Genomic DNA, 11,972 nt, shown 5'->3' on the forward strand with positions numbered 1-11,972 from the left:
TTCCCAATTTCCCATTCCCGGTGCCGTTTTCCTATCCCCGTTCTCCCTTCCCCATTCCCGCTTCCCGGCGCCGGTTTCCGTTCCCCGTTCCCGTTTCCCGGTTCCAATTCCTGGTGCCGATTCTCAGTTCCCCATTCCCCCTTCCCATTTCCGATCCCGGTTCCCCATTCCCGTTTCCCGTTCCCCGTTCCCGGCTCCCGGTGCTCCCATCCCCGGCCACTCCCGGTCCCTCCGTGACCGGTCCCTCCCGGTTCCCTCCATGCCCGGCCATCCCTGGCCCCCTCCCGGTTCCCCGGTCCCGTTTCCCGGTTCCCCATTCCCATTCCCGTTTCCCGGTTCCCGTTTCCCCATTCCCGTTTCCGGTTCCCCATTCCCATTCCCGTTTCCCGGTTCCCCACTCCCGTTCCCCGTTCCCGCCGCTCCGTTCCGGCCCCGCCCCTCCCGCTTGGCCCCGCCCCTTGGCCCCGCCCTCTCCGCCGCCGCCGCCGCCGCCGCCGCCCTTTGTGTCCGCGCGTGGCCTCGGGCGCGGCGCTCACCGGCGATGGCGGCCCCGTGATGGCGGCACCGGGAGCCCCATGCGGGGGCCGCGGCCATGGGGCAGGTCCTGGGCTTCGCCCACTGCAGTACGGACCGGGAACCGGGAACCGGGAACGGGAACGGGGGAACGGGGAGCGGTACCGGGAACGGGGAGGGGCTGCGGGATGCGGGAGGGGCCGGGGATGGGGGAATCGGGGATGAGGGACCGGGAACCGGGAACGGGAACGGAGAGCGGCACCGGGGAGCGGGGAGTGGCACCGGGAGGGGCGGGGGATGCGGGACTGGGGAGCGGGTACCGGGAACCGGGAACCGGGAGGGGCCGGGATGGAGGAGTGGCAGCGAACCGGCACCGAGAACCGGGAACCGGGAACCGGGAGGGGCCGGGGATGGGGGAATCGGGACCGGGAACCGGGACCGGGGAACGGAGCGCGGGGAGGGGCTGCGGCACGCGGGAGTGACCGGGAACCGGGGCGCGGCACCGGGAAGGGCCGGCGACGGGAGATCGGGAACCGGGAACGGGAAACGGAGCGCGGGGATGCGGGAGTGGCCGGGAAGCGGCACCGAGAGCGGGGATGGAGGAGCGGGCACCGGGAACGGGGCGCGGGGAACGGGGAGAGGCTGCGGGAGGAACCGGGGAACGGCGAACCGGGAGCGGCCGGGGATGGGGACACCGGGAAGAACCGGGAGGGACCGGGCATGGAGGGATTGGGAGTGGCCGGGGATGGATCCGGTACCGGGAACCGGGACGGGGATGGGAGCACCGGGAACCGGGGATGGATCCGGTACCGGGAATGGGGGGATCGGGGCAGCACCGGGAGCTGCGGGAACCGGGACGGGGACACCGGGAGCGGTAATTACCGGGAACGGGGATTACCGGGAACGGGAGCACCGGGAACGGGAATTACCGGGAACGGGGAGGAACCGGGACCGGGAGCACCGGGAACGGGAATTACCGGGAACGGGAGCACCGGGAACGGGAATTACCGGGAACGGGAGCACCGGGGATTCCCGGGCGGGGGTCCCGGATGAAGTTTGGGGTCCCCCCCCGGTGTCCCCCCCCCAGAGGAGGCTCCGTCCACGGCCTCCACCACACCGGACTCCACCGAGGGTGAGCGGGACCCCCAAAATCCCCCAAATTTACCCCAAATCCCCTCAATGAACCCAAAAGCCCCCCCCCCCCAATTTACCCCAATCCCCCACAAAATTCCCCCAACCCCCCAAAATTCCCCCAACCCCCCCCCAATTTATCCCAAATTTACCCCAAATTTACCCCAAATCCCCCAAAGCCCCCCAAACCCCCCCGATTTATCCCAAATCCCCCCAAACTCCCCAAATTTACCCCAAATCCCTCCAAGCCCACCCCAAACCCCCTCAATTTAACCCGAATCCCTCAAATTTACCCCAAATTTACCCCAAATTTACCCCAATCCCCACTAACTCACCCTAAAACCCCCCCAATTTGCCCCAAACTCACCCCAAACCCCCCAAATTTACCCCCAACCCCCCAAATTACCCCAAAATCCCCCCCAAAAACACCCCTAAAATTGCCCCCAAACCCTCCCAAATTTACCCCAGATCCCCCCCAATTTTACTTCAAACCTCCCTAAAGACCCCCCAAAGCCCCCCAAACCCCCCCAATTTACCCCAAAACCTCCCTAAATCGCCCCAAATTTCCCCCAAATCCCCCCAAATTTACCCCAATCAGGCGGCCCGAGGACCCCCCCCCTTTCCCGGAGCCCCCCGAGGATGACGATGACGACGATGATGATGATGATGATGATGAAGAAAATGAGGAAGGGGCGGCGCTGCGTGGCCGCCCCTCCCCCCACGAGCTCACCTTCTCCTACATCGCCTTCGGGGGGGGAGGGGGGGGGGAGGGGCGGCCCCCCCCCACCCCCACCCCCACCCCCCCCACCGCAGGGGTCGCGCCCCTCCCCCCACGCCTGAGCCCGGGGGGCCGCACCCCTCCCCCACCCCCCAAAAGGACCCCCGCCCCAAAAAGGAGCCCAGGGACCCCGAACCCCCCCCCCAACATTGGGGAGGGGGGGCGAGGGGGGATTTGGGGGGGGGCGAGGAGGAGGAAGGAGAGGAGAGACCGGGGAGGAAGGGTGAGGATGGGGGAAAGGGGATTTGGGGGGGTTTTGGGGGGTCCCTGGGGGGATTTGGGGGTCCCAGGGGGGATTTGGGGAGAATTGGGGGGGTCCCTGGGGGATTTGGGGGTCCCAGGGGGGATTTGGGGGGGATTTGGGGAGATTTGGGGGATCCTAGGGGGGATTTTGGGGGGATTTGAGGGGATTTGGGGGTCCCTGGGGGGATTTGAGGGGATTGGGGGGTTCCATGGGGAGATTCGGGGGATTTCGAGGGGGTTTGGGGGTCCTTGGGGGGATTTTGGGAGGGGTCTGAGGAGAATTTGGGGGGTCCTAGGGAGGATTTGGGGGTCTGTGGGTGGGTCTGGGGGACTTTGGTGGGGATTTGGGGGAAGATTTGGGGGTCTCTGGGGGGGTTTGGGGTAATTTGGGGGTCCCAGAGTGTAATTTGGGGGTCCCAGGTGGTATTTTGGGGATATTTTGGGGCAATTTGGGGGGGATTTGGGGGTCCCGGGGGGTATTTGGGGGGTGTTTTGGGGGTCCCCGGGGGTATTTTGGACCCCCCAGCCCCCCCCTTTACCACCCTCCCCCCCATTTTCCCCCTCCCAGCATCCCCCGCGCCGCTCCCCTCCCCCCCGCCAGGGGGCGCCCGCCCGGAGCCCCCCCGAGCCTCGGCCCCGCCTCCTCCTCCCGCTCCCGACCAATCACCGGCCGCCGCGGGCGCTGACGGACAGGGTGAGCGGCCAATGGGAGCGCGCGGCGGCTCCGGTTGCGGGGAGGGGTCGCGCCGCCCCCCGGCGCCATTGGAGGGTTAAAAATAGGGGGTGACCCCCCCCCCAAAAATAACGCGGGGACCCCCAAAATAACCCTGGGAGAGAAAACGGGAGAGAGACATGGAGGAAACTGGTGCGGAATGGGGGAGACTGGGATATACTGGGGGGGGACTGGGAGGGAACTGGGGGGGAACTGGAGCGACTGGGATGGACTGGGAGGGAACTGGTGCGGAATGGGGGTACTGGGAGGGACTGGGTTATACTGGGAGGGAACTGGGAAAGGGTTGAAGGAGGATTTGGGGTTACTGGTTTGTACTGGGAGGGACTCGGGGGGAACTGGGAGGGAACTGGTGCGGAATGGGGGGAACTGGGATATACTGGGAGCGACTGGGATATACTGGGAGGGGCTGGGGGGAACCTGGGAGGGACTGGGAAAGGGTTGAAGGAGGATTTGGGGTTACTGGTTTGTACTGGGAGGGACTGGGGTGGCACTGGGGTGGCACTGGGAGCACTGGGGAGGTGACAATGGCAGTGACACCCGTGTCCCCTCACTGTCCCCATTGTCCCCAGTGTGGGAGCTGCTGCTCTGGCGCGTCCCCCACTGCTCGGCACTGGCCTTACTGGTGTCACTGGTGTCACTGGTGTGGCACTGGGGTGGCACTGGGAGCACTGGGATCATTGTGGTGGCACTGGGGTGACACTGGTGTCACTGGGGTGGCACTGGGGTGACACTGACAGTGACACTGATCCTGTCCCCATGTCCCCAGTGTGGGAGCTGCTGCTGTGGCGTGTCCCGCACCGCTCAGCGCTGGCCCTGCTGGTGTCCCTGGTGTGACACTGGGGTGTCCCTGGTGTCCCTGGGGTGACACTGGTGTCACTGGGGTGACACTGGTGGCACTGACAGTGACACTGACGGTGACATTGCTGTCCCCAGTGTGGGAGCTGCTGCTCTGGCGCGTCCCGCACCGCTCGGCGCTGGCCCTGCTGGTGTCCCTGGTGTGACACTGGGGTGGCACTGGGGTGGCACTGGGAGCACTGGGGTGGCACTGGGAGCACTGGGGTGGCACTGGGAGCACTGGGATCATTGTGGTGGCACTGGGGTGACACTGATCCTGTCCCCATGTCCCCAGTGTGGGAGCTGCTGCTGTGGCGTGTCCCCCACCGCTCGGCGCTGGCCCTGCTGGTGTCACTGGTGTCCCTGGGGTGACACTGGGGTGGCACTGGTGTCACTGGGGTGGCACTGGTGGCACTGACAGTGACACTGACGGTGACATTGCTGTCCCCAGTGTGGGAGCTGCTGCTGTGGCGTGTCCCGCACCGCTCGGCGCTGGCCCTGCTGGTGTCCCTGGGGTGGCACTGGGGTGGCACTGGGGTGGCACTGGTGACACTGATCCTGTCCCCATTGTCCCCAGTGTGGGAGCTGCTGCTGTGGCGCGTCCCGCACCGCTCGGCGCTGGCCCTGCTGGTGTCCCTGGGGTGGCACTGGGAGCACTGGTGTCCCTGGGGTGGCACTGGGGTGGCACTGGTGACACTGACAGTGACACTGATCCTGTCCCCATTGTCCCCAGTGTGGGAGCTGCTGCTGTGGCGTGTCCCGCACCGCTCGGCGCTGGCCCTGCTGGTGTCCCTGGTGTCCCTGGGCTCGCTGTCCCGGTTCAGCGCCATCGCCGTGCTGGCACACGCGGCCCTGGCCGTGCTCGCCGTCACCGTCCCCCTGCGCCTGCGCCAGCTGGCCCTGAGGGCGCTGAGGCCGCCGGGCACCGAGGCCCCGGCCAGGTGAGCGACACCTGAGTGTCCCCTCCCTGTGTCACCCCCAATGTCCCCTCCCTGTCACCTCCTGTGAGGTGACACCCCCAGTGTCCCCTCTGTGTCACCCCCAGTGTCCCCTCCCTGTCACCCCGGCCAGGTGAGCGACACCTGAGTGTCCCCTGTGTCACCCCCAGTGTCCCCTCCCTGTCACCCCGGCCAGGTGAGTGACACCTGAGTGAGTGTCCCCTCCTTGTCACCCCCAGTGTCCCCTCCCTGTCACCTCCAATGTCCCCTCCCTGCCACCCCGGCCAGGTGAGTGACACCTGAGTGAGTGTCCCCTCCCTGTCACCTCCAATGTCCCCTCCCTGTCACCCCCAGTGTCCCCTCTGTGTCACCCCGGCCAGGTGAGTGACACCTGAGTGTCCCCTCCCTGTCACCCCCAATGTCCCCCCCCTGTCACCCCTGTGAGGTGACACCCCCAGTGTCCCCTCCCTGTCACCTCCAATGTCCCCTCCATGTCACCCCCAATGTCCCCTCCCTGTCACCCCCTGTGAGGTGACAACCCCAGTGTCCTCTCCCTGTCACCTCCAATGTCCCCTCCCTGTCACCCCGGCCAGGTGAGTGACACCTGAGTGTCCCCCCCCCATGTCACCCCCTGTGAGGTGACACCCCCAGTGTCCCCTCGGGTGAGTGACACCTCCAATGTCCCCTCCTTGTCACCCCCAGTGTCCCCTCCCTGTCACCCCCAGTGTCCCCTCCCTGTCACCCCCAGTGTCCCCTCAGGTGAGTGACACCTCCAATGTCCCCTCCTTGTCACCCCCAGGGAGCTCAGGGTGGTCCTGGTGGCTTTGTCCCTGTCCCTGTCCCCATGTTTGTCCTCTGTCCCCCCATGCTGTCCCCAATGCTGTCCCTGTCCCTCTGTCCTTCTGTCCCTGTCCCCATCCCTGTCCCCATGTCCCCATCCTTGTCCCTGTCCCTGTCCCTGTCCCTGTCCTTCTGTCCCCATCACTGTCCCCGTGTCTGTCCCCTGTCCCCAATGCTGTCCCCTGTCCTTGTCCGTGTCCCTCTGTCCTTCTGTCCTTCTGTCCCTGTCCCCATCCCTTTCCTTGTCCCCAGGGCTGTCCCCAGGGCTGTCTCCTGGCCCTGTGGCTGTCCCCAGTGATGTCCCCAACGCTGTCCCCAACGCTGTCCCCAACGCTGTCCCCGTGTCCCCAGGGCACAGCCGTGGTCCCTCACCGAGGAGCAGCAGCAGCGCTGGGCACACAGTGACCTTCGCCCTCCTCTTCCTCGCGTGTCCCTGTCCCCGTGGCTGTCCAAGGGCTGTCCCCACGGGTGTCCCCATGTCCCCAATGATGTCCCCATGTCCCCGTGTCCCCAGGGCACAGCCGTGGTCCCTCACCAAGGAGCAGCAGCAGCGCTGGGCGCGGTGCCTGGCATTGGGCACACAGTGACCTTCGCCCTCCTCTTCCTCGCGTGTCCCTGTCCCCGTGGCTGTCCCAGGGCTGTCCCCACGGGTGTCCCCATGTCCCCAATGATGTCCCCGTGTCCCCAGGGCACAGCCGTGGTCCCTCACCGAGGAGCAGCAGCAGCGCTGGGCACACAGTGACCTTCGCCCTCCTCTTCCTCGCGTGTCCCTGTCCCCAATGCTGTCCCCAATGATGTCCCCATGTCCCCAACGCTGTCCCCAACGCTGTCCCCGTGTCCCCAGGGCACAGCCGTGGTCTCTCACGGACGAGCAGCAGCAGCGCTGGGCACACAGTGACCTTCGCCCTCCTCTTCCTCGCGTGTCCCTGTCCCCAACGCTGTCCCCAATGATGTCCCCATGTCCCCAACGCTGTCCCCAATGATGTCCCCGTGTCCCCGTGTCCCCAGGGCACAGCCGTGGTCCCTCAGTGAGGAGCAGCAGCAGCGCTGGGCGCGGTGCCTGGCCCGGCACTCGGTTGCGGCCCGCCCGGACGCTCACCCGGCTCTTCCTGGTGCACAGCGTGCCCGAGTCACTCAAGGTGACATTGGGGACATTGGGGACACTGGGGGGATTGGGGACATTGGGGGTAATGGGGACATTGGGGTTATTGAGGGGCATTGGGCTGTGGGGAACATTGGGGACATTGGGGACATTGTGGGTATTGAGGGGCATTGGGGACATAAAGGACACGGGGGACATTGGGGACATTGGGGGATGTTGGGGACATTGGGGGGATTGGGGACATTGGGGGGATTGGGGGACACAAGGAGTGTGAGGGACATTGGGGACATAAAGGACACTGGGGACATTGGGGACATTGGGGGATGTTGGGGACATTGGGGGGATATTGGGGACATGGGGGGCATTGGGGGGGGTGTTGGGGACATTTGGGGACATTGGGGGCAATGGGGGCATTGGGGGGCACAGGGGGTATGGGGGATATTGGGGGTGTTGAGGGGCATTGGGGACATTGGGGGGATTGGAGACATAAAGGACACAGGGGACACTGGGGACACAAGGGGGGGTGGGGGACACCGAGGGCATTGGGGACGTGGGGGACATTGGGGACACTGGGGACACTTGGCGGGTACTGGGGACATTGGGGACACTGGGGGGTATTGGGGACAGGGGGCTGTGGGTGGCACAGGGGACATTGGGGGATATATGGGAAATTGGGGACATTTGGGGACAGCGGGCGCTGTGGGTGGCACAGGGTGGGTGGCACTGCCTGTGACGGTGACAGTGACGGTGACAGTGCCGATGTCACCTTGGTGGCCGCAGTTCGCCTTCCTGTTCTACCTGCTGACCTACGTGGGGGCCGCCTGCAACGGGGTGACACTGCTGGCAGCGGGTACGAGAGGGGACACTGGGGACACTGGGGGACATTGGGGGGCATTGGGGGGATTGGGGACATTGGGGGACATTGGGGACACTGGGGACATTGGGGGACATTGGGGGGATTGGGGACATTGGGGACATTGGGGGACACTGGGGGGATTGGGGGCATTGGGGGGATTGAGGGGATTTGGGGCATTGGGGATATTGGGGGACATTGGGGGACATTGGGGGGATTGGGGACATTGGGGACATTGGGGACATTGGGGGGATTGGGGACATTGGGGGACATTGGGGACACTGGGGACATTGGGGGACATTGGGGGATATTGGGGGCATTGGGGGGATTGGGGACATTGGGGACATTGGGGGACATTGGGGGGATTGGGGACATTGGGGGACATTGGGGACACTGCGGGGATTGGGGACATTGGGGGGATTTGGGGCATTGGGGACACTGGGGGACATTGGGAACATTGGGGACATTGGGGGACATTGGGGGATATTGGGGGACATTGGGGACACTGGGGGACATTGGGGACACTGGGGACATTGGGGACATTGGGGATATTGGGGGCATTGGGGACATTGGGGGACACTGGGGGGATTGGGGGCATTGGGGACACTGGGGGGCATTGGGGGGGATTGGGGACATTGGGGACACTGCGGGGATTGGGGACATTGGGGGGATTGGGGGACATTGGGGGGATTGGGGACATTGGGGGACACTGGGGACATTGGGGGACATTGGGGGGATTTGGGGCATTGGGGGCGTTGGGGACATTGGGGACACTGGGGACACTGCGGGGATTGGGGACATTGGGGACATTGGGGACACTGCGGGGATTGGGGACATTGGGGGACATTGGGGGATATTGGGGGCATTGGGGACATTGGGGGCATTGGGGACACTGCGGGGATTGGGGACATTGGGGGACATTGGGGGATATTGGGGGCATTGGGGACATTGGGGCATTGGGGACATTGGGGGGCATTGGGGACATTGGGGACATTGGGGGACATTGGGGACATTGGGGGATATTGGGGACATTGGGGGATATTGGGGGACATTGGGGACATTGGGGGACATTGGGGACATTGGGGGGATTGGGGACACTGGGGACATTGGGACATTGGGGACATTGGGGGACATTGGGGACATTGGGGACACTGGGGACATTGGGACATTGGGGGACATTGGGGGGACATTGGGGGGATTGGGGACATTGGGGGGATTGGGGACATTGGGACATTGGGGGACATTGGGGACATTGGGGGACATTGGGGGACATTGGGGACACTGGGGACATTGGGGGACATTGGGGGACACTGCGGGGATTGGGGACATTGGGGGGATTGGGGGACACATAGGGGGGATTGGGGACATTGGGGACACTGAGGGGATGACATGGGGACATTGTGGACATTGGGGACAGTTGGTGACCCCCGGTGACCCCACGGTGTCCCCACCATGTCCCCTCCCCTGCCCAGGTGTCGTCAGCGCCTTCACCTTCCCCGTGCTCTACCGGCGCCACCAGGTACGGCCACGCCCCCAGGTGACACCTGAGGGGACATCGGTGACACCCGAGGGTGGCACTGCCACCACAGGGGGGAGTGGGGTGTGTGACAATTCTGTCTGTCCCTAAATGTCCCCAAATGTCCCCTCCAGGCCCAGATTGATCAATACCTGAGCCTGGCCCGGGGCCACCTGAGCCACCTGCGAGCCAGGTGAGTGTCACCAAAATGTCCCCAAAGTGTCCCCAATGGCCCCCCAATGGCCCCCCAATGTCCCCAATCCCCCAATGTCCCCCCAATGTCCCCAAATGTCCCCAGTGTCCCCCCAATGTACCCTCAATGTCCCCAAACTGTCCCCAATGTCCCCCAATGTCCCCAACGCCCCCAATGTCCCCAATGCCCCCAATGTCCCCAATCACCCCAATGTCCCCAATGCCCCCAATGTCCCCAATCACCCCAATGTCCCCAATGTCCCCAGTGTCCCCCAATGTCCCCCACTGTCCCCCAATGTCCCCAGTGTCCCCAAATGTCCCCGATGTCCCCAGTGTCCCCAAATGTCCCCGATGTCCCCACAGGGTCCTGGCCAAGCTGCCAAGTGCCAAAGTGAAGCCGCAGTGACACCGCTGTCCCCGCTGTCCCCGCCCCGAGGTGACAATGAGGAGGGGGGCGTGGCCATGGGGAGGAGGCCACGCCCCATTCGTGTCCTTTTAATTTAATTTAATTTCATTTAGTTTTATTTTATTTTATTCTTGTCCTTCCAATTTAATAAAAACTCTTGTGACAAACCGGTGACAGTGTGACAATGTCCCCTCCCCAATGTCCCCACCCCAATATCCCCAAATTTCCCCTCAATGTCCCCAAATTCCCCCAAATTTTCCCTCAAATTTCCGCCCAAATGTCCTCCCACTGTCCCAAATGTCCCCAATTTTCCCAAAATGTCCCCAAATGTCCCCAAATTTCCGCCCCCGCCCCGCCAAAAGCGCGCGAATGCGGCTCCCCAAGCCCCGCCCACTCCCGCTGTGGCCCCGCCTCTCCCCCGTTCCCATTGGTCGCCGCCCCGGCCCAGGCCCCGCCCCTGTTGCCATGGCCGCGGCCGTTGCCGCGCGACGTAAACACGAGACGCCGGACGTGGTGACGTCACCGGCGGGGAACGCCGTAACCGGGGAGACCCGCGCGGTGTTTACCGGGACGGGAGCGCGGGAACCGCGGGAAAACGGGGCGGGAAAAAAACCCAGAGGGATCCCCGGGAACCGAGAGGGACCCCCGGGACCACCGAGAGCCGAGAGGGACCCCCGGGACCCTGGGAACGGGACAGAGACCCCCGGGACCCCCGGGACCCCCGGGACACCGGGAACCGGGGAGACCCGCGCGGTGTTTACCGGGACGGGAGCGCGGGAACCGCGGGAAAACGGAGCGGGAAAAAACCCCGGAACCCGAGAGAGACCCTCGGGACCCCCGGGACACCGGGAACCGGGCCAGGATCCCCGGAACGGGACAAGGACCCCCGGCACCCTCGGAACGGGGCGGAGACCCCGGAAAGCTGAGCGGGATCCCCGAGAACGGAGCGGAACCCCCGGAAAGAGGGCTGGGACACCCGGGATCCCGGGAACGGGACCGGTAACCCCGAGAACCGACCGGGACCCCCGATAACGGGACAGGGACCCCCGGGACACCGAGAACGGGACCGAGACCCCCGAGAACCGACCGGAACCCCCGATAACGGGACAGGGACCCCCGATAACGGGGCAGGGAATCCCGGGACCCCCGGTACCCCGGTAACGGGACCCCCGGTCCGTGCCGGGCCCGGGAGCACCGGGAGGCACCGGGAGCCGCCGGCGGGGGCGGGGCCGGGGCCGGGGCGGGTGAATGAACGGGTGACCCCGAGGGCGTGGGAACCGCCCCCCCCACACACCGGGGATGCCGCCGTGACTCAGCGCCGGTGCCGCCGGTGACATCAGAGCCCGGGGCCGCAACGGGGCCGCAACGGGACCGGGACCCCCGGAACCGGGACCCCCCGAACCGGGACACCCCCGGACTGGGATCCCCAAACCGGGACCCCCGGAACCCGAACCGAGACCCGCCAGGAGCCACCGGACACCCGAACCGGGACCCCGAATCGGGACCCCCAAACCGGAACCCCGAACCGGAACTCCCGGGACCCCCAAACTGGGACCCCGAACCGGGAGCCCCGGAACCCGAACCGGAACCCCGAACCGGGACCCTCTGGGACCCTCGGGAACCCCGAACCGGGACCCCCGGAACCCCCAAACCTCCCGGGACCCCCGAACAGGGACCCTCCGGGACCCCAAATCGGGACCCCCAAACCCGGACCCACCGGGAACTCCGAACCGGGGCCCCCGAACCGGGGCCCTCCCGGTACCGAGAACGGCTCCAGCCGGAGATGGTACGGGGGGGGGGGTCTCGAGGGGTTACCGGGAGAGGTCCCGGTGGTACCGGAGGGAATTCCGGGGATCCCATGGGGGAGTTCCCGGGGGTTACCGAGGGTCCCGG

General features: G+C 65.6%; 1 protein-coding gene across 1 annotated transcript; it reads left to right on the forward strand.

The window, feature by feature from the left end:
• The first annotated feature begins 436 nt into the window (after positions 1 to 436).
• On the forward strand, positions 437 to 10,246 carry LOC141726762 (uncharacterized). The gene is given in 13 exon segments (XM_074531813.1): positions 437 to 623; positions 1,601 to 1,645; positions 2,243 to 2,645; positions 3,234 to 3,359; positions 4,332 to 4,430; positions 4,810 to 4,828; positions 4,966 to 5,173; positions 7,019 to 7,094; positions 7,096 to 7,149; positions 7,893 to 7,962; positions 9,438 to 9,484; positions 9,616 to 9,674; positions 10,037 to 10,246. Coding segments are annotated over 13 exon segments (1,317 nt in total). The 5' UTR covers positions 437 to 555; the 3' UTR covers positions 10,080 to 10,246.
• The last annotated feature ends 1,726 nt before the right edge of the window (positions 10,247 to 11,972 follow it).

This window comes from Zonotrichia albicollis, chromosome 39 (genome assembly GCF_047830755.1).
Source record: "Zonotrichia albicollis isolate bZonAlb1 chromosome 39, bZonAlb1.hap1, whole genome shotgun sequence".
Taxonomy (NCBI): domain Eukaryota; kingdom Metazoa; phylum Chordata; class Aves; order Passeriformes; family Passerellidae; genus Zonotrichia; species Zonotrichia albicollis.